The 23,892-nt window shown below is 37.4% G+C and overlaps 1 protein-coding gene across 6 annotated transcripts in view; it reads left to right on the forward strand.

Annotated features, from left to right (window-relative positions):
- The window catches only part of DZIP3 (DAZ interacting zinc finger protein 3), a 96,318-nt gene extending 92,854 nt beyond the window's left edge, over positions 1-3,464 (forward strand). For all 6 annotated transcript variants that reach the window (XM_028110605.2, XM_088024405.1, XM_028110607.2 and 3 more), the window contains one exon: positions 771-3,464. In XM_028110605.2, coding sequence (XP_027966406.2) covers positions 771-881 — 111 coding nt within the window. In that variant the 3' untranslated portion in view covers positions 882-3,464. The remainder of the gene's footprint in view (positions 1-770) is intronic.
- Positions 3,465-23,892: the final 20,428 nt, after the last annotated feature.

Raw genomic sequence — 23,892 nt, forward strand, 5'->3', positions numbered from 1 at the left:
ATACCTAGTATCAGATACCTAGTACAGATATGTGATACCTAGTACAGAATTATATTTTCTATCTACTCTGATATGAAGAAGTAGACACAGACTGGCTAATTCCAAAAGATCAGGAAAGATACTTAGTCATCTGAAGTTGTTAAAGTCCTACCCATTTAGAAAACAAATGTTTCATGAAACTTACTATTCTTTGCCATTGCCCATAGAATAGAAAGCAGGTAACCTCTTCAGGTTACTTTTTAGGGTTACAGTTAGTGGGCCTAATATATAGTGCCTCTTCTTAATCCTTTCTCATCTGATCTGGCTCTCATTATTTATACAGGTAAAATTGATTTGTTTTGGGAGAGTTAGTATTCAAGCAAATGACATAACAGATAGTTCATAGCCCAAGAGTACCATCATTGTCACCAAAGAGCCATCTGAAAAGTGTATCCATCATCTAGGGATTTTAAGTAAGTTCAAAACACCATAAGCACTTGAGAACAATATATAATAGAGGAAAAATATGTAGCAGGTTTCCTCAGCCTCCTTGTTAGGAAGAATTGCTAAGTCATCCTGAAAACTGGGACTGGGGAAAGGATCCTAATCCAGTGAACTCACTGAAAGGTGTTCTGTTACCAGCGATATTACTCAGTGAATCACAGAGAAGGTGCCATTATTGCAGCATTTGGCTTGGCAATTTACTAGATAAGGTAACTGATTATATAAAGTAAAAATTGCCTCTGCTAGGCCAAATCAGAGAGACTGACATGAATCTTTTTGCTCCTTAGTGCATTAGACCTTGGCTGATGCAACAGGGGACATGCCCAACCTGCAGACTCCATGTTTTGTTACCAGAAGAATTTCCGGGTCACCCCAGCCGGCACTTGCCCAAGATCTGATCCAAGGGAGTGATTATGCAAAGGAAATTCAGTTATCAGGTTCCAGAATTTAGTTTTGCCTTTTATTATGAGCTAATAGTGTGAGTGGTGTGAAGCAGTGTGCTCTTTAGTATTGTACAAAAGAAGCTAGCTAATCTCATCAAAGCTGTAGCCAAAGAGGACGGGACAAATCTTCAGGACCTAGAGCTGAACTGAAAGGGCTTAAATTTTAAAAGTTACATATATTTGCCCCTATCTTAGTAAGCATCTTCTTCCAGTGTAAACATCATTATTAGCACATATCTTAGGATGTTTTTGTCTTTTTCCTTCTTATTCCATTTATCCTTTACTGTCACCCAATATAGGCTACATTTTAACTTCCTGAAATCAATTTAAGAGGAAAGTAGGATAGCAGACAAGTAGGAAAATTCCAGATTTTATTTTTCCGTTTAACTTTTAAAACTGCTTACAAAATACATAATTGAAATACTTAAATTTTTATCCCTATCTTCCCCATTCTTCTCTGGCCTCTAAATATGTGCCCATGAAAGAGATTGTGAGCGACTTGAGGGTGTGGACCATACAGTGGTGTGTTGGAGCTTAGCTAATAATAGTTTGTGAGAAGTGACTGTTGAAGTTTCAGGAATTTTGTGAGCCAGTGATCAAATTGTTCATAGCTTGAAATCTGCATAGTGGGAGTATTTACACCATAGAAATTTGTAAATGTTTTAAGTCAGGGCTTCTCTTCCCAAGAACTTGTTGTTAAACATTTACCAGTACACCACTGGGACCATGTCTGATCCTCCTATGTGTTCTCAATGCCTTGCACAGTAGGTGTAGCACAAATAGTCCCAGAATCAGAAACCAGGAAATAGAAATGAGTTAATATGTAAATTAAGTCACTTGCTCAGTTGAATAATTGAGATCTTATGTTCATTTGTTAACATTGTCATTGGACCTTACACTTGAAGGATTTTTTTTCTGCCTTAAAAGTTTCTTAATTTCACTTTGTCATGCTGCAGGGTGTGGGGGACTGTATGTAGATGCTTCTTATGACAAAGTTAATATTCACTGGGCTAAGCTGCTATCTAAAGCTTGTCAGTAGGAACTTTCTTAGAGGTCAAAAACCTATTTTGAAAATAGTATTGTGTAAATGCTGTAAGTGTTGTACATGTCTTTAGTTAAAAAAATCTAAATTCAGTTACCATGTAAGATGTTACTTGGTTCATATTTGTTTCCATAAATTAATGAAAATGAGACTGTGAATAAGTGTTTTGACTCTGTCTGTATATTTCAGTGTAAATGTATCTTGAAGTTACTTTAAATCTATTTAAAACTGCTATTTCTGTAATTGTATGCTAAATGTTTTCTTCTGTAATGACAAGAGACTGGAAAATGTGAAGGACAATATCCAAAAATGAAGGGCGGCAGTCTTCTAGACACTTAAAATGCCAAGAATGTCTCAGAATTGAAAAATTCAGAAATTATGAGGCCTTTAATAATTATCTTGTCTAACACCTTGAGGTCATGGTCCTATGGCAAATTATCTTGTAAAACAAATGTTTCTTAGTTTGTTTACAACTATGATTTCACTTCCATGTAGGAAAGATTTTATCTGTATGAGTTTAAATGTATCCTGATATTTAAAACATCTATATCTGTTTGTGTCTTTTTTCTGTTATGACAAAGAGTAGGAAAATACCCAAGAAGGCAGTCATTGAGACTTGCAGAATCATAGAATGTCAGAGCTTATAGGGTCTTTAATGATCCTCTAGACTGTCCCTCATTTTATAAGTACATCATGCCTAAGATCCCATGGTTAATTAGTGGCTGGGCCAGTCCTACTTCCTTAAGGTCCTGGCACTTGGTCACATGCTTTCTTCATAAAATCAGGCTGTAAGACTTTATCGGAGCTGACCCTGCCATTCTTGGGTCTAAGGATAGGGCCCGAGGACTCAACACAGCAGCTGCTATGTAGTGAGAATGTAGTAGGATTGTACCTTTTGAAGTACTCTCCAGTTCTGCAGATGCTAAAGATAATGGTATTGTTTTATTTTTTATTGATGAGCAAACAGTACTGTCAATCGTGTGGCTGCTGAGAAATCTAGAACCCCATCCTTCCCAGAAATACAATGAGGCAATATTTACATCAAAAACAATCTGTAAACATCTAGTGATATTGTTGCAGCTACTGTAAGAAGATATATTTGCAATGTTTTCCCTCATTTATTTTGTCCATGTATACGTGTGTGTGTGTGTGTGTATGTATGTATATATATAAAACACTTTCCAGCTATTATGAGATACTTTCAAATGTGTTTGGTACCTCATTTGATCCACTGACAATTCTAAAGTGCATGTTTAATGGATAGTCCTTATTTTATGGGTGATAAAACTAAGGCCCAATTAAGAAAAATAATTTATCCAAGGTCATAGCTACAAAATGGCATTTTGAGATTTGAATGCAGATCTTTTGTCACTTAGCTAGTGTTCTCTTCTAGTACTTAAGAGCTATATCCCCATTTTGGATTGACTTTGTGCAAACAAAAGTAGTTTTTTCTTCCTTGTAAATACTTGTCAAAATAAAATGAAACAGGTGGTAGACCTACTGATTTTTTTGGACTAGGAACATGGTATTGAGTATATAAAAATACATAATAGTCTGACTTTTCATTCAGATTCTTGGTTTGCTTGGGACAGTTCCAATTAATTAATGCCTATTGTTTTGATATAGTAATGCCCCCTCTCACTCTCAGCAGTGCCCCAGTCTTGATGATGAATTATATCTTATAGTTAATAAGCTCACCTTCCCTGAATTATTTTTACCAGATCTCACACAAAAATTAACTCCAAATTATTAAAGACTTGAAGACCTGAAACCAAAATACTCTAAGAAAACAAAGGCAGTAAGCTCCTTGACACTGGTTTTGTCATTGAATTTTTTTTTTATGACACCAAAAGCAAAGGCAACAAAAGTAAAAACAAGTGGGGCTACATCAAACTAAAAAGCTTCTGCAAAGCAAGGGAAACTATCACTGTCATGAAAAGGCAACAAACTGAATGGGAGAAGATATTTGCAAATCACATATCTGATAAGGAAGTACTATCCAAAACATAAAGAACTTATACAACTCAAAAACAACAAAAACCAAACAATTAAAAAATGGACAGAGAATCTGAATAGACATTTTTCCAAACAAGACATACAGATGGCCAACAGGTACATCAAGATATATGGTCAATACCACTAATCATCAGGGAAATGCAAATCAAAATCAGATATTTCACACATGTAAGAATGGCTAGTATCAAAAAGACAAGAAATAACAAGTGCTGGCATTCATGTAGAGATACGAGAACCCTTGTACACTGTTGGTAGAAATGTAAATTGGTGCAACCACTATGGAAAACAATGTGGAAGTTCTTCAAAAAATTCAAAGTAGAACTTTCATATGATCCAGCAATTCCACTCTGGGTATTTATCTTAAGAAAATGAAAACACTGATTTGAAAAGATATATGCATCCCATGTTCATTGAAGTGTGTTTTATAATAGCCAAGACACGGAAACAACCTAAGTGTCCACCAGTGGATGAATGAAAAGAGGTGATAAACACACACACACACTGAAATAACTATTAAAAAGAATGAAGTTTTGGCACTTGTGACAAAATAAATGGACCTTGAAGGCATTATGCTATGAAATTAGAGAAAGACAAATACTGTATGATCTCTCTTTTATGTGGAATCTTAAAACAAGTTCATAGTTACAGAGAACAGACTAGTAGTTGCATGTGTGTATGGCATGGGGGGGTGTCAAAATGGGTGAAGGTGGTCAAAAGGTATGAATTTCATTACAATCTTGCCTTACATCTAAAGCAACTAGAAAAAGACCAAAGAACAGAGTTAGTAGAAGGAAGGAAATAATAAAGATCAAAGCATAAATGAATGAAATAGAAATTTAAAAAATTGAAAAAATAATGAAACTAAGAACTGGTTCTTTGAAAAGATAAAAAAAATTGAAAAACCTTCAGCCAGACTCAAAAAAAAAAAAAAAAAAAGAGAATGAGAGAAAGGGAGAGATGACCCAAATAAAGTTAGAAATGAAAGAGAATTTACAATTGATACCACAGAAATACAAAAGATCATTTAAAAATGACTATAAACAATTATATGCTAACAAAACAACCTAGAAGAAATGGATAGATTCTTAAAAACATGAAATCTTCTAAGACTAAATCAGGAAGAAATAGAAATTTTGAATAGACCAATTACTAGTAATGAAATTGAATCAGTAATCAAAAAACTCCCAAATAAAAGTCCAGGACCAGACGGCTACACAGGTAAAATACTACCAAACATTTAAAGAAGAGTTAATACCTATCCTTCTCAAACTATTCCAAAAAAAAAAAAAAAAAAGGAAGAGGAAGGAATGCTTTCAAGCTCATTCTACAAGGCCAGCTGTACCCTGATACCTAAACCAGTTGAAGACCATACAAAAAAAAAAAAATTATAGGCCAATATCCCTGATTAACAGAGATGCAAAAATTGGCTGCAAAATATTAGCAAATGGAATTCAGTGATACATTAAAAGGATCATACTCCATTATCAAGTGGTATTTATTCCAGGGATGCAATGGGGGTTCAATATCTGCAAATCAATGAATGTGATATATCGTTTTTACAAAATGAAGAATCATATGATCATCTAAATAAAAGCAGAAAAGGCATTTGACAAAGTACAACATCCATTCATGATAAAATTCTCAACAAAGTGGATGTAGAGGGAGTGTACCTCAATATAATAAAGGCTATATATGACAAACCCACAGCTAACAGCATGTTCAATGATGAAGAGTTGAAAACTTTTCCTATAAGATCAGGAACAAGACAAGTCTACTCTCACCTATTTTATTCAACATAGTATTGGAAGTCCTAGTCACAGCTATTAGGCCGGAAAATAAGTAATAAAAAGCATCCAAATTGGAAAGGAAAAGGTAAAACTGTCACTATTAGCAGATGACAGGATACTGTATATTAAAAAACCTAAAGATTCCACCAAAAAACTGTTAGAACTATTAAATGTTCAGTAAAGCTAGCTACAGGATGCAAAAATCAACATACAGAAATCTGCATTTCTACATACTAATAAACTATCAGAAAGAGAAATTAAGAGAACAGCCCATTAACAATCATATCAAAAGGAATAAAATACCTAGGAATAAATTTAACCAAGAAGGTGAAAGATCTGTACTTTAAAACTATAAAATACTGATGAAAGAAATTGAAGATGACACAAATGAAGGGTAAGATATACTGTGTTCATGGATTAAGAGAATGTTCTTAAAATGCCCATACTACCTAAAGCAATCTACAGATTCAGTGTAATCTCTATCAAAATACCAATGGCATTTTTCACAGAACTAAGGCCAATAATCGTAAAATTTGTATGAAACCACAAAAGACCTCAAATAGCCAAAGAATATTGAGGAAGAACAAAGCTAAAAGTGTCTTACTCTTGGATTTCAAACTATACTACAAAGCTATAGTAAGCAAAGCAATTTGATACACAAAAACAGATACATAGATTAATGGAACAGAATAGAAAGCCCAGAAGTAAACTTATGCTTATATGGTCAATTAATCTACAACACTGGAGGCAAAAATATACAATGGGGGAAAAGACAGTCTCTATTATTATATAATAATAAATGGGGCTGGGAAAACTGGACAGCTACATTCAAGAGAATAAAACTTTCTTATACCACTTAGAATAAAACTTTCTTAGACCACTTTCTTATGCCATATACAAAAATAAACTCAAAATGGATTAAAGACTAACATATAAAATCTGGAAACACAAAACTAGAAGAAAACTTGGGCAAGGGCACCTGGGTGGCTCAGTGGGTTAAGCATCCGACTCTTGATTTCAGCTTACATCATGATCTCAGGTTCATGAGATAGAGCCCTGCACAGAGCTCCATGCTGGCTATGGAGCTTGCTTGAGATGCTCGCTCTCCCTCCCTCTCTGCCCACCCCCCACCCTGCCCGCTCTCTCAAATAAATAAAACAAACAAACAAAAAATACGCAGTAAGCTCTTTGACATTGGACTTAATGGTATTTTTGGATCTGTCTCTTCAGGCAAGGACAACAAAAGCAAAAATAAACAGAACCACAAGAAACTAAAAAGCTTTTTCATGGTGAAGGAAACCATCAGCAAAATGAAAAGGAAATCTTCTCCAAGAAGATATTTGCAAATGATATATCTGATAAGAGGTTAACATCCAAAAAACAATCTAAAGAACTCATAAAGGGGTACCTGGGTGGCTCAGTTGGTTAAGCATTGGACTCTTGGTTTCAGCTTAGGTCATGATCTCACAGTCATGGGACCGAGCCCCACGTCGGGCTCCATGCTCAGTAGGGAATCTGCTTCACATTCTCCTTCTCTCCCCCTTTGCTCCTTCCTCTGCTCCCTCACGCTTTCTTTCTAAAATAAATAAAATCTTAAAAAAAATCATAAAACTCAATATAAAAAATCCAATTTTAAAAATGGGCAGAAGACCTGAATAGACATTTTCCCAAAGACCTGTAGATAGCCAACTGGCACATGAAAAGATCCTCACCATCACTAACCATCAAGGAAATGCAAATCAAAAATAACAATGAGATATCACCTCATACCTGTCAAAATGGTCATTATCAAAAAGACAAGAAATAACAAATGGTGAGGATGTGGAGAATGAATGATAACTACACATACGTGGTGTGACCATTTCTTAATGTACATAAATAGTAAATCATGTTATACACCTGAAACAAATACACAATTATATACCAATCAATACATACATACATACATTCACATACATACATACTGACTACTTGAAAATCCCAGGTTGTTTCTTTGGGTAAATGCAGAAGTAAAACAACATTAGAACATTATTATCAGAGGTAGTCATTATTCTAATTCAGAATAAAGCCACAATTACAGTATTCTCACTTCAAAGTTGATGATATTTGATAAGCACTTTTAAAAGGCAATGTACAAATGTTCCACCTTTTAATTTCAAACATCATATTGCTGTTTATTTACATGTCTCCATGGGGTTGTATCATTTTCTTAAACCATGAAATTTGACAACCACTATTAGGATTCCAGTATTACAATAACACAATTCTGCAGTGTGAATAATCTGTCAATGTGCTATCTCAGCTCGGAGAAAATAGCAATGGTGTAAGAAACTAGCATCAGAGGCCTTGACTTTGGTCTTGAAACACTATTATATGAAAAAGGCATGGCTAATTATAAGCTATAGTTATTAGTTTGCATTATTTCAGTTCAAGAAAAACTTCATTTTCTTGCTAACAGTCTATGACAAAAGCCATTTTTCTTCAACTAAAGGAGATCCACTTTGATTGTAATTTCAAGTAAGAGTGTATTGTTTTGGGGTGCCTGAGTGGCTCAGTCGTTAGGTGTCTGCCTTCAGTTCAGGCCATTATCCCAGGGTTCTGGGATCTACTGAGCCCCTCATGGGGCTCCCTGCTCAGCAGGAAGCCAGCTTCTTCTCACACTCCCCCTGTTGTGTTCCCTCTCTCTCTCTCTGTCAAATAAATAAAATCTTTAAAAAATAGTGTATTTTAATAAATTATGAACACATTTATAAAATTATCAGATCATTACAAAATAAACCTAAACAGAAATTCAAAAACCAACATATATTTATTGAATATAATTTTTTTAGATAGCCAGTGCCTCTCACTGCTCTCAGTCAGGACTTGACAAGCTCCTGAGGGCATGACAATAGCACAGGTGATTACATCGGATCATGGTCATCATGAGTGTTTACTGAATGTTTGTTATATGAGTACTATTTTTGGCTTTGAGTATATCAAGAGGCATAAGACAAGGTCTCTGGCTAGAAGTAGTTAAAGTCTTTTTTTTTTTTTAAATTTTATTTATTTATTCATGAGAGACATAGAGAGAGAGGCAGAGGGAGAAGCAGGCTCCCCGCCGAGCAGGGAGCCTGATGCGGGACTCGATCCCAGGACCCTGGGATCATGACCTGAGCCAAAGGCAGACACTTAACCATCTGAGCCACCCAGGTGCCTGGAAGTAGTTAAGTCTTAAGTGGAGAGCAAGCATCTCAACTTCTCAAAGATGGCTAGTATTATAATGCAACATACATTTGGTGCCAAATGAATGACACAGGTGTTATAAGAGTTTGGTCATTGCGAGCTGGGAGAATCAGAGTTTCTCACTGAAAATGGAGAAACAAATTACCTCTTGCTGATTTTCAATCATATTAGAACCTTACCTTAGGTACTCTCCACATGAAACATTCTTTCCTTAGACTACATGTTTCACTCTTGCACTCTTTCAGTTCTCTGCTCAAATGTGATCTCAGAGTAGCTTTCCTTGACTGCCATGATGAAAACAGTCCTCTTCTCTACCACAGATACATTCCCCCCTTCTTATCTGAAATTCAGTTGTTTGTCTATTGTCTTTTTTGTAATACAAGATTCATGAGAACAGAAATCTTGCCTGTTTATTATTGTTTGTCCATTGCCTAAAACATTATCTGCCATAATATAGGTATTCAGTTAATATTCATTGAGTAAATGGGTCTTGTGAATCAAATGGAACTTATATAAGAGGACAGAGTAGCCATTCTAGGCAAGGATAATGACGTGAAAAATAAGTGCAACCTAGGGAGGGCTTTCAATCATGGTCTACAGAAGACTTTCTATATTCTCCCTGGAAATTTCAGCGAAACCTGGGATACTTATAATATCACTGATAGTGCAAATGATTGGGCTTGCCACTATTGTAATAATCCCCAGTCAGTTTGTAGGCAGTGAACCTTTTTCTGGGTCTTCCAGTTATCCCTGAGCATACAGAATAAAACTCATCAAAGAGGACTTGGTTAGATCTCCAGAAATCAAATTTTACAAAGGATAGGATGAAAATGTTGATGAGATGTTCAAAATGATTGGCTTATTTTTCAGGATTTCCATGAACAAAAAAGAAAGACTAAAAATTATGATGGAGATGAAAATGAAACCAAGGTATAATTTATTCAGGTTGATTAAAACTTTTTTTTTCCCAAAACCATATTTTGACAAAAAATTTACACAGATTTCACCCCAACTACTGCTTGATAAGTAGCTATCTGCCAATCTTCTCTTCCCTACCAGGCCTAAGTAGACAAAATCTCACAAAATTGATGAAAAGCCACTGATGGAATTACACACCTAACTGCTCTTCATTAATTGGCAGCATCAGTGCCACCCAGTCTATGCCATGAGACCATCCTCGGTCTGGTCTATTTGGGTTAGTAAGAGTCTGCATATCTTCCTTTGGGATAGGAAGCAGACAGGTTCTTCTCACTTAGTGTTCTGAATGGTTAAAGCTCATCAAAGGCTGATTTATGATAGTAAGGGGCAGCTACCACAGAGTGAGACTACACACCAACATATTCTAGCTTTCACAGAATTTTACTAATACTAAACTATTTTAATAGTATTTTTTATTAAGAAAGTAATGCATACTGAATATAGCAAATTTCAAACTATAGAAACATAGGAGAAAAAAATACCACCCATAGTTTCACCCCTAGAGTATTTCTACTCCAATTTTTATGTATATATAATCTTGCTTTTAAATCTATATTTAATGCAAAATATCAGTATATAAACATAACAGTAATAAAAAAATTTTAATGATCACTCTCAGTTCTGTGCTCTAATAAATCTGTTACTGAACTAATTTTTTCTAGTTCTGATCTATATGCAAGAGGCTACGGAGGTACAACTGTAGCATCAGTACAGCTTTTTAATGTTGTTTTTGTCATTTCTCATAGTAAGAAAAATCTGTTGCTGTATAAACACAGGGATGAAACCAATACATCCGAATTAAAATTTTGGTGCCCTGGAGAGTCATCCTTAGAGCTCCAATTTTTAGTCTTTGATTTGGGAAAAATATTTTTCAGTTTTTTTTAGGGTAAATGGTTACTGACATGAACTTGATGATTTTCCAGATTTAAATTTACTCAGTCTAATGGTATATATAATAATGGGGTTTGGTATTTGTCTTATATAGTTTCTTACCTCATCTTCATTTCTTTAGTATCTTTTGGACATAGCAAGACTTCTTTTTCCTTCTGGAATTGATTTAAAGTGAATTAAAATTGGATATAAGCAAGGTTTAGATTTTTCTTTATATTTAATATATTTTGTTTATACATCTTACAACATTCTTTTCGTTACTTCTTATTTCAGAAAAAGTAATTGGCTCCTTCTAACATTGTTGCCTCATTTCTGAGACATTACCATATTCCCATATTTTGACTGAATATAAATTCAAAGTATTTTTCCTTAGAAGTAATTATTTTAAAATGTTATAACTACAAATAATAATGGATTTAGAACTAATAAACAACCACAACTTAAAGTATTCAATGTACCAGATAAAAGATCCTTAGAGAAGCAGGACTGCCATTCTCCATACATTTAGAATTTAGGGTTTATAAAATTAGAGATTTCTTTAAAAGGAAATAAAACTGTATTTTAAATCTCCTACATATGGTTTTTGCTGAAGTTGGTATCACTTAACACTTTAGTTGAGAAAAACTATAAAAATTGGATAAAAAATGTTTTAAAGACAGCTAATTGAAAGCATCAGAGAATAAGGAGGATGGCCAGGAGTTGAGGAGCCATGATTCCAAAGGGAAAGCAAGGCTGTATTTTCTCCTGGAGGCATCTGTATATTCAAGGGCATAGATACTGAGAAGTAACTACATATTGCTCAAGAAAGTACCAGATTAGGGAGACAAAAAATAAAGTGGAGTTCATGGCTAATGACAAGCAGAACCTGATACCAATGTCCTAGAGACAAAACTCTACAGAAGTGAAACTGACATTCTCATTTCATTTCCAACCCTTGAAGCAATTGCCAGTTCCTCAGTTGCACATGTGCTGGACAAGAATCTAGAAATCAAGAAGAAATGAGTTGCTAAGAGGCTATAAAGCTAAGCTGAGATTTAGGCATTGCCAGGATTCTAGAGAGAAAATGTATAAGGCAAAACACCTCTTGAATGTGAGGACAATCTGGCCGTGACATCTGTCACCCTATCGATTGCCAGGGTTGATTCAGCTGATCTGGCTGGGTAGGTGGATGTTCCCTTCCCTCCTCACTGGTCCATGTGTGTCCCACCAGAAGCTGCGTGCTTGGCTGAAGAGGATGAACTTCTCTGAAGAGGAGGACCATTCTTCCGTCAAGGGTGTACAAGTAGCCTCGCTTCCCTGCTAGAACTCCCAAACAAGCTCTTAAGGTCCATTCATAGGAGAATATAGGGCAGTCAAATGGCCAAGACTCCAGACACATCCAAATGAGGTGCTGCATGTAGCAGTCTGTCTGTCTTTAAAAAGAGAGAGAAAAAAAAAAAAAAAAACACCTATTTTTTTCTTTCTACTCACAGCATACTCAGTCTGCCCAAATATGTGGGGGTTGTTTCTGTCCAACACACAAACACACACCAAGAAATTTTCCCACTTTCTGGTGGACACACATTTCCCATCCTACAAATTTAATTCTGACACTATCTACCTGGAGAGAGCATCAGATCATACAGGTTGAGGGCTCAGTTCCACAAGACTGCCTCCCCACTTAAAGTGCCAATCACAGGTCCAGTTTGTCACCTGGGCTTCAACCAGCTAGCTATAAATCAGAGGTTCTTATTACCCTGGGATTTGACAGTATGCTAAAATAGCTCACAGAAGTCAGGAAAATAGTTGCTTACTAAGTTGCTTGTTTATTATAAAGGGATACTATTCAGGAACAGCCTGATAAAAAAGATCCATAGGGCAAGGTAGTAGGAAGGGGGAGAGAGCCTCCATGCCCTCTCCAGTTGTACTACCCTCCCAGAACTTCCATGTGTTCACCAACTGAAGAGCCCTGTGAGCCTTGTAGTTCAGGGACTCTCATGGAGGCTTCATTACATAGACATGATTGATTAAATTATTAGTTATTAATGACTAACTCAACCTCCAGGCCCTCTCACTCCCTGGAGATCATGGAATAGGGCTGAAAGATCCAACCCTCTAATCATACGGTTGGTTTCCCTGGCAACCAGTCCCCATTCTTATCCTTAGGGACTTTCCAAAAGTTATCTCATTAACATAAAGTAAGGTGTGGTTGAAAGAGGCTTGCTATGAATAAAAAGACACATTTATCACTCTTATCCCTTAAGAAATCCCCAAAGGTTTTAAGGGCTCTGTGCTTGGAATGAGGATGAAGACCAAATATGTATTTCTTATGATATATCACAATAGCTCAAAATTGAAGTTCAGGTCTCACAAATAATATAGGTATTCCCCTGAGAACCCTAAGAATCTCAGGGGTAAGGACAAACCAGAAATAGATCAGACTTGATTGGATCAAAGTGATCTGCCCATGCTCTGTCTGCTAGAAGATAAAACTCTCTCTAGAAGAAGATAACCATAATTTGGAGTCTCCTGGTTTTGTTTTTTTTTTATACATAACAACTGGCATTCCGTACACACACAAAAATTACCAAGCACGCTGAGAAACAGGACTAAATGACTGAAAACCAAGAGAAATAACAGACAACAGAAACAGACCAACAGGTATTCCAGATTCATTCATTAGGAGACAAAACTTCAAAACAACTGTAATATATTTGAGAAGACAGATGAAAAGATGATAAATTAGAATTTAAGTAAAATTTCAAAACTAAAAAAAATGAACTTTAGTATTCACAGATGGTTTTAACAGAATATTGAACACAGCAGAGGGGAGGATTGGTGAATAGGAAGATAACACAGAAAATCTCTAGGCTGAAGTTTAGAAAGCAAAAAACAGAAAATTCAGTAAAGTGTAAAAGTGAAAGCACCTAACATACATGTAATTGGATTCCCAGAAGGAAAAGAGAGAATAGGCCACGAATCTTTTAAAGATTTTATTTATTTATTTACTTGAGAGAAAGAGAGTGTGACCATGAAAGGGGGAGGGAAAGGGACAAGCAGACTCTGAGCTGACCCTGGAGCCCAACACAGGGCTTGATCCCAGGACCCTGAGATCATGACCAGAGCTAAAACCAAGAATCAGACACATAACAGACTGAGCCACCCAGGCACCCCATTAATATTATTTTAAGAGATCATAACTACAAATTTTCCAAAGTGGCATGCGCACGTGCGCACACACACACATCAAGCCACAGGTTGAAGAAGCTATTCAAACCCCAAGTAATATTTAGAAGATGAAAGAGGAAGAAAGGGGCTGGGGGAAGAGAAGAAACTGCTGCTGCCACACTCAGGTACATCATAAAAAAACTGCTGGAAAAATAATACATCTTAAAGTATTATGGGATTTTAAAAAGCTACAATAAAACAGAGCTAATTTTATACAAGAAACACTGGAAGCCAGACGATAATGCATTGTATGTTTAAATATTGAAAGATAGTAACTACCAATTCAGAATTCCATTTCCAGTTAACATGTCCTGTAAAACTGAGGATTAATCAATGCCTCTGAGACAAATATAAACTGAATTTATTGCTTATAGAACCTTATTTACTAAAAAGAGTTTAGGCAGAAGAAAAATGTTCCAAATGGAAGACTGTTAATGCAAGAAGGAATAAAGAGCACCAACAGGGGGAAACAAACAAGTGCAGGTGACCCTGGAACAATGGGTGGTTAGGGACAAAGAACCACATGTAACATTTGACTTCCCCAAAACTTAATAACCTATTTTTGACCAGAAGTTTTTCCCAAAACATAAATAGTCAATTAACACATATTTGGTATGTGATATGTACTACATACTGTATTATTATAATACAGTAATTTAGAGAAAAGGAAATCTTAAGAAAAATCACAAGAAAGAGAAAATACATATACAGTTCTAGGCCGTATTTATTGAAAAGAATCCACATGTGAATGGACCCATATAGTTCAAACTCATGTTGTTCAAGGGTCAACTGTAAACCCATATTGACAATAAAATAAATATAATTCAAAATATAATATAAATACAATAAAAATGCAGAGTTTGTTAATGAGTTAAAAATGTAAGATTCTTGCATGACTCAGAAAATGGTAAAAGTACTATCTAAATACAAAGTAATTAGTCAGGATGCATGTTATCTTCAGGCTTACTGCCTAAAATTATAAGAGAACATATTACCATAAAACCAACAGAAAAGAAAATGGAATAAAAACACTTCAGAAGAAGGAAAAAAGGAGGAACAAAGCAGAGAAGACACATATAAAACACAAAAAATATGGTGGATTTAAACGGCAAATATATTAGTAGTTACATTAAATAGCAGTAACCTTAATTTTCTAACTGAAAGGCAAGGATTGGAAACTCAGATTATAAGCATAAAACAAAAGAAACAAAAAAAAACAAGTATTTTATATTTTGAATGGAATCACCTTAAATGTAAGAACACAGAAATGTTGAAATTTAAAATATATTTAAAAATCATATGCAAACACTAACCTAAATATGTTTGGCATAACTACATTAATATAAAATAGACTTTAAGGTAAGAAATATTACTAGTGTTAGAGATACAATAATAAAAGGCTTATTTCAAGGGAGATATAACAACCCTCAACTTGCGTACATCTAATAACAAAGCCTTTGTTAAACTACAGGAAAAACAAATAAATCCATAACCCTATTGGAATATTTCCTATACCTGTCTCAATAAGTGATAGAACAAACAGACCTTATTGACCTATATAGAATACTACTCCCAACAACTGCAGAATACATTTTCTCTTCAGCTACATGGGAAAGGCTGACCAAAGCAGACCATATGCTCTGCCACAAGGCAACTGTCAACAACTTTCAAGAGCTGGAATAATGCAGAATATATTTTCTGACCATAGTAATTGAGCTAGAAATCAGTATCAAAAGTAAAGATAAGGACTTCCAGTTTCTGGTCCAACATGTAAAGAGCCTGGAAATCATCACTCTCACCCCAACCTGACAACCAGAAAAATCTGAATAAATCTCTTAGATACATCCGAGAATTGAAGTCACAGGGCAAACTGCTCTGAAAATGGGAGACAGAGGAATACAGAGAATCACAGCCTATTGGGAGCAGAAGACACTGCTGGAACCAGCAAGAGTAAATCACTTACAGGGCAAATGGCTAATTGTTGAAGACTGAGTATGAACTAGCTTAAGAAATGAACATTACTGGGGCCCCAACATAAGGGAAGGCCCCCCCATGTGAATTTTGTGAGGTTTATCTCCAAGAGTCCTACCTGGTTCTCAGGGTAAAGATAAGAGAAAAATCCCCTTGGACTTCTTAGGACACAAGAAGTTTTAACCATGAAAGAATGGATTAATAAACTAGACTGCATTACAATTAAGATTTTATGTTTATGATAAAACTATTGACTTGTGGGACATCTGGCTACAATGACATGAACCCTCTTTGTGGAGTGAACCCTCCCTACAAAACCAAAGTATAGAATATGATAAATTTTACCCCTCCAATTTTTGGTTCTGGAAATTAAATCTAAAACTAGGTTATAGTGGTGGTTGTCTGAATAAATTCACTAAATATCTTCAAGCCATACACTTAAAATGGATGAATTTAATGACATGTAAATTATACCTCAAGAAAACTTTTTTAAAAAGACATATTAAGAGAACAAAAATGGAAGCCACGATCTGGGATACATTATTTGAAATACATGTATAAGACAAGGGACTCCTGGGGTGCCTGGGTGGCTTAGTCAGTTAAGCATCTGACTTCAGCTCAGCTCATGATCACAGGGTCCTGGGACTGAGCTCCACATTGGGATCCCCACTCAGCCAGGGAGTCTGCTTGTCCATCTCCCTTTCCCCCTCCTTTGCCCCTCCCCCTGTTTGTGCTCTGTCTCTAAGTAAATAAAATCTTAAAAAAAAAAAAAAGACAAGGGACACCTATTCATATTATATAAAGAACTTTTATAAATAAGAAAGAGAAGTAAACTTAATATAAGCAAAATAGAAAAACACACCCCTCATAAATGAGGATATTAAAATAATCAAAAGCACATGAAAAATGGTCAATATCATTAATTTTCAGAAAGCTAAAAAATAGAACCACAAAGAGATACCACTACACACAGAGAAGAATGCCTAAAATGAAAATAAACAAGTGAAAACCTAAATTACAAGATTTTGGCAAGAATGTGAAACAAACGAACCTCTCATTCAGTTTGCTTGTAGGAAAGTAAATTGACATAACCCTTTTAGAAAACTGATTTGCAAGATCTACCAAAGCTAAGAGTAGACCTGCTTTACAATCCATCAAGTCCATTCTAGTAATACACACAATATACATGTGTACATATGCATACCAAAATACATGTACAGGAATGTTCAACAGTACTACTCATAATAGCTCTGAACTTACCAATAAAAGAATGGGTCAACCGTTGTATATTCTTACAATAGAGTGCTACAAAGCTGGGAAAAAGAGGACTATTTTTCCTCACAACAATATGGATAAATCATGAAGATACAACTTTTAATGAATTAATACAGATAAAAATGAGTACATTCTGTATGATTCCCTTTATAGAAAATTCAAAAAAGATAAGATAAACTAATATTTGATGGAAAGGGCATGTGCAGGGATGGACATGAGGAAAGAATCTAGAATTTATGCAATGTTCTAGGTATCTTGAACTTATATTTAAGATGTATATACTCTGCCATACTTAGGTCATATTTTAATAACAACAGGCAGTAGTCCAGATAGCAACACAGGAAGACCTTGAACTCACCCTCTCCATAGATACACCAAATTTATACCTATTTATAGAGCAGTTCCCACTGAAGAAGAATGGAGGGTTGAGTGGACAGCTTCCCAGCAAAAGATAGACCACAGAGAGAACTGCAAGAGAGATGGAGACCTGGTAGCAAAGAGAACCACCATTCCTGATGCTGCAAACTATAGTAGGGAAGGATGGTACTGAGGAACAATGAGCAGATTCATCTGCCCTGGGGCACAGAAAAAAAGCCACAGTTTACAAGAGCAACTAGAATATAAAAGATCCAGCCCTAGAACTCTGCCAAACAGCAGGGGAGCTGTTGGAATTCTCTGCAGTCAAAGGGGCTGGTGAGCACCATGGTTTATGCTCCTTCTCCATCTTGGGAGTGCAAATAAGAGCGTGGTTTAGATGCCATAGCTGGCCTACCACCTCAGTAAGCCCCAGGTCCCTAGTCCACACGAGTCCCAGATGTCCTGGGGCACAGAAAAAAAGCCCCAGTTTAAAACAGCAACTAGAATATTGCCCTAGAATGCTGTCAAATGGTGCAGGAGCTCCTGGAATGCTCTCTGTGTTGGAGTAGCTGGCAAGCACCATGGTTTACATTTCCCTCTCCACCTTAATAGTGTGGATGGGAGCAGAGATCAGGGGCCCTAGCTGGCCTACCGCCATGGTGACCCCTGGCCCCCTATCCCACATCAGCCTAAGCTATCTTGCTCAGGTAGCCCCAGTGTGGTACACAGTGGCACACTCCTGGTCAGCATTCCCTACAGCTCCAGTCATCTTCCCAAGGTGACAAAGGTGCACAAGCACCCCCACAACACTGCAAACCCACACCACTTCAGCTCCAGACAACTTGCTAGGACATCCCCAGTGTAGAGTGCTCTGGGGCATCCTGGCTCATGCCCACTTCAGCTCTAGCTCCTCTTACAGGGGATCTCGTATATGAAGCACCCCAGGAACACTAGCCCAAGCCTGCCTCAGCTCCAGGGCTCCACCAGGACCTCCAGCCTGTATCCTACCTGGGCTTCAGCAGCCACACCAGGGTGCCCCAAGCTCAGAGAATCCCAGGACATCCTAGCTTGTACCCACTTTAGCCTTAACTGCCAGGGCACCCTTTGTGCAGAGAGCACTGAGACCAGCTTGGCCTGTGTCCACTTCAGTTTAAACTACCCTGCCAAGGTGCTCCCTATGCAGACAGCCCCAGGGCCACCCTGGTCTACACCCATTTCAGCTTTGGCCATCCCACCAGAGCAGCCCCAGCACAGAGTTCCCTAAGATTCCCAGCCCATGCCAGTCACAGCTCCAGCCAGCCAAAGTCACCAGGTACACACAGTCTATACAGGGGATGACAACATATAATACCATTCCTTCAAGCTTAGGAAAAGCAGCTGCTCTACCTAATTCATAGAAACAAGCACTGAAAATTAAGCAAAATGAGGAGACAGAAAAATGCTCCAGATGAAAAAGCAAGACAAAACCTCAGAAAAAGAATGAAATGAAATGGAGATAACCAATCTATCTGATAAAGAGTTCAAAGTAATGGTCATAAAGATGAAAGAAAAAAATAATGAAATGAGGATAGGTTAAGTGTTCTTTTGGACAACATCAAGCAAACAAACATTTTGCATTATAGGGGCTCCAGAAGAAGTAAAAGAAAGGGGCAGAAAAATGTGAAGAAATAATAGCTGAAAACTTTCCTAACCTGGGGAAGGAAATAGACATCCAGATTCAAGAAACACACAGTTCCAAACAAGATGAGCCCAAGGAGGCCCACACAAGACGCATAATAATTAAAATTTCAAGGATTAAAGATAAAGAGAGAATTTTAAAAGAGATAAGCAATTAGTTCATAAGAAGGAAATCCCATTGGGCTATTTGCTGATTTTTCAGAAGAAATTTTGAAGGCCAGAACAGGGTGGCATGATATGTTCGAAGTGCTTAAAGAAAAACAACCTACAACCAGGAATACCCTACCTGGCATGTTATCCTTGTCCTGAGTGGGTTCAGTGCAGAGTCTGCTTAAGACTCTCTCTCCCTCTCCCTTTGCCCCTCCCCCACTCCACCTGCATGCTCTCTCTCTAAAATAAATAAATAAAATCTTTTAAAAAAAGGTAAGCCATATATTGGAAGAAAATATTTTTAAATCACATAAATTACATTTATCCAGTATGTATAGAGAACCCTCAAAATGCAATAACAGGGAAACAACTCCATAAAAAGGCAAAAAATTAGAATGGATCACACACACATTCCAATAAATATATGAAAAGATGCTCATTAGTCATTAGGGGAATTCTTTTTTTCTTTAATATTTTATTTATTTACACAGCGAAAGAGGGAACACAAGCAGGGGGAGTGGGAGAGGGAGAAGCAAGCTTCCTGCTGAGCAGAGAGCCCGATGTGGGGCTCAATCCCAGGACCCTGGGATCATGACCTGAGCTGAAGGCAGACACTTAACGACTGAGCCACCCAGGTGCCCCTAGTCATTAGGGGAATTCTAATTCAAACCACAAGGAGATGTTATTAGAATGTCTAAAATTTAAAAGATTGAACATATCAAGTGTAGGTAAATATATGGAACATATGAAACTCTCATGTACTGCTTTTGGGAATATAAAATGCCACTTTGGAAAATAGTTTGGAATTTTCTTATGAAGTTAAACATACACCTTCTATATGACCCAGCCACTCCACTCCTAGATATTTATACAAGAGAAATGAAAACATACTACCATACAAAGGCTCATAATGTTCACAGAAACTTAGTTTGGATTTCCCAGTTTAGGGGTAATACAACCACACCTGTCTGAGCTGTTTTACTCATAATACTTCTGACAGTAAATGAATGGGTTTTTTTTTCCCACCCCAACAATGAGTTTTCCAACTCTCTGGACACCAATTGGGTGTCCTACAATTTAGTTCAATTCTAAAGTTAACTACTTGGGGTTAGCACAGACCTCACAGGTTAGGGCTTAGAACCATAAGACTTCACCAACTTCAGATTCCACTCACAAATCTCTGGAAGTATTTCTGACTGACTAAAGGGGTTCTTATTACCCTCTCCTCAGGGTTGATAATTAGCTAGAATTGCTCACAGAACTCAGAAAACACTTTACCTAGTATTATCGGTTTATTATAAACAATACAACTCAAAAACAGATAGATGGAAGAGATGAATAAGGCAAGGTATGGGGGGAAGGTACATGAAGCTTCCATTCCTTCTCTAGGTATATAACCCTTCTGGGACCTTGGTGTGCTCACCAACTTGGAAGCTTTCTGAACTTGATTGTTTAGGAGGTTTTATGGGAGTTCCCTTACACAGGCATGATTGATTAAATCATTGGTGATTGGTAATTAATTCAATCTCTAGGTCCTCTCCCCTCCCTGGAGATGGGGGGAAGGGAGGGCTGAATGTTCCAAAATGCCTTGGTCTCTCTGGTGACCAGCTTCCATCCTGAAGCTATCTAAGGGTCTTTCAGCCAAGAGTCATCTCATTAGTATAGTATCCCAAAGACACTCATTCCTCAGAGAATTCCAAGGGTTTTAAGATTTTTGTGTCAGGGGCGCCTGGGTGGCTCAGATGGTTAAGTGTCTGCCTTCAGCTCAGATCATGATCCCAGGGTCCTAGGATCCAGTCCCGCATCGGGCTCCCTGCTGCTTGGGAGCCTGCTTCTCCCTCTGCCTCTCTCTCTCTCTCTCTCTGTCTCTCATGAATAAATAAATAAAATCTTAAAAAAAAAAGATTTTTGTGTCAGCATGAAAAAGTGCCAAACATCGCACAGCATCAGGGAAATCCAAATCAAAACCTCAATGAGATACCACCTCACACCAGTCAGAATGGCTAAAATTAACAAGTCAGGAAACAACAGATGTTGGTGGGGTTGTGGAGAAAGGGGAACCCTCCTACACTGTTGGGAATGCAAACTGTTGCAACAACTCTGGAAAACAGTATGGAGGTTCCTCAAAAAGTTGAAAATAGAGCTACCATACGATCCAGCAATTGCACTACTGGGTATTTACCACAAAGATACAAATGTAGGGATCCGAAGGGGTACGTGCACCCCGATGTTTATAGCAGCAATGTCCACAATAGCCAAACTGTGGAAAGAGTCAAGATGTCCATCGACAGATGAATGGATAAAGAAGATGTGGTGTATATACACAATGGATTATGCAGCCATCAGAGAGCTTGCCATTGGCAATGATGTGGATGGAACTGGAGGGTGTTATGCTGAGTGAAATAAGTCAATCAGAGAAAGACATGTATCATATGACCTCACTGATATGAGGAATTCTTAATCTCAGGAAACAAACTGAGGGTTGCTGGAGTGGTGGGGGGTGGGAGGGATGGGGTGGCTGGGTGATAGACATTGGGGAGGGTATGTGCTATGGTGAGCACTGTGAATTGTGCAAGACTGTAGAATCACAGATCTGTACCTCTGAAACAATGCAATATATGTTAAGAAAAAAAAAAGAAGATAGCAGGAGGGGAAGAATGAAGGGGGGGAAATTGGAGGGGGAGACGAACCGTGAGAGACGATGGACTCTGAAAAACAAACTGAGGGTTCTAGAGGGGAGGGGGCTGGGGGGATGAGTTAGCCTGGTGATGGGTATTAAAGAGGGCACATTCTGCGTGGAGCACTGGGTGTTATGCATGAACAATGAATCATGGAACACTACATCAAAAACTAATGATACAATGTATTGTGATTAACATAACAATAAAAAATTTTAAAAAATTTTTTGTGTCAGGAACCAGGGACAAAAACCAAATATTTTATTTTATTGTATTTTAATGCTTTTTAAGATTTTATTTATTTATTTGAGAGAGACAGAGAGCGCGTGAGAACATGAGGGGGGAGGGGCAGAGGGAGGAGAATCAGACTCCCTGCTGAGCAGGAAGCCCCATGCAGGACTCGATCCTAGGACCCTGATTCATGACCTGAGCCAAAGGCAGATGCTTAACCCACTGAGCCACCCAGGCGCCCCCAAATATATATTTCTTACTGTATCACAGCCCCTCATCTGGGAAATGGGTAAATGATAAAAGGAACAAACACTTGATACATGCAACAATTTGGATGAATCTCAAAATAATTATGGAAAGAAGCCAGACTAATAAAGGAGTAAACATTGTATGATTCCATTTGTACAAAATTCTAGAAAAGGCAAACTATCTCTCCTGACAGCAGATCAGTGGTTATCTGGGAGTGGGGAGGGACAGGAAGGAGTTATTACAAAGAAGCACAAAGAAAAATTTGGAGGGGTGCCTGGGTGTCCCGATCAGTTAAGTGGCCAACTCTGGATTTCGGCTCAGGTCATGATCTCAGGGTTATAATATCTAGCCCCCCTTGGGCTCACTCTCTCCCTCTGTTCCTCCCCCTGCCCCCACTCTCTCTCATGCATGCTCTCTCTCAAATAAATAAATAAAATCTTTAGCAAAAGAGAAAGAAAAATTTGAGGGATGGCAGACATGTTCATTACCTTGATTGTGGTGATAGTTTCACAAATGTATATACACACCAATACTTATCATACTGTATGCTTTAAATATGTGCAGCTTATTGTATGTCAATTATATCTCAAGCTGTGTTCTTGTCTTTTTTAAGTGAGCACTAAACTTAACACAGCAGTATGGTCATTACATTCTAAGGAGATTGCATTAGTCAATTGGAGTGAAGACACTAAGATAAGTCGCACCTGGCACCACCACCCAGCTGGGCATATCTGGGCTCCTCCAGGTTTCTACTGATCCTATCCCTGAAAGCTTTGAGTTTGGATATTTCTCTACATTGTCTACATTCCATGATACTGTAAAAAAAAAAGTTATGATCCTGGAAAAAGCAATCATCCTATTTCTACCTGTCACTTCTGAAATTGTGCTCCCACTAAAAAACCCCTAATATATCCTGGGAGGTACAGAGGGAGAGGAGCAAGGGAACCCTGAGAGGAGAGGGTAATATAGTAGAGCAGGACTTTTGGCGTGGGATGCACAGTGTTCACTAGCTATACAACCTTGGGCAAATCACTTTATGTTTCTGAGCCACAATTTTTCTCATTTTAAAAAATTCCTACCTGGTAACGTTGTCTTGAAGGTATATATAAAAGAACGAAACAATACCTGGGTGAAGAGGGACTCAATAAAGAATGCCTCTCTCCTTTCTGCTGTTACTTCAAGTCGCCTCCTTAAATCAGTAATTCTGCGTATTCCCATCACACTCATGTGCT

Source organism: Eumetopias jubatus, unplaced genomic scaffold (genome assembly GCF_037043125.1).
Source record: "Eumetopias jubatus isolate StellerSeaLion01/CBP00866 unplaced genomic scaffold, mEumJub1_p1.0 scaffold_1, whole genome shotgun sequence".
Taxonomy (NCBI): Eukaryota; Metazoa; Chordata; class Mammalia; order Carnivora; family Otariidae; genus Eumetopias; species Eumetopias jubatus.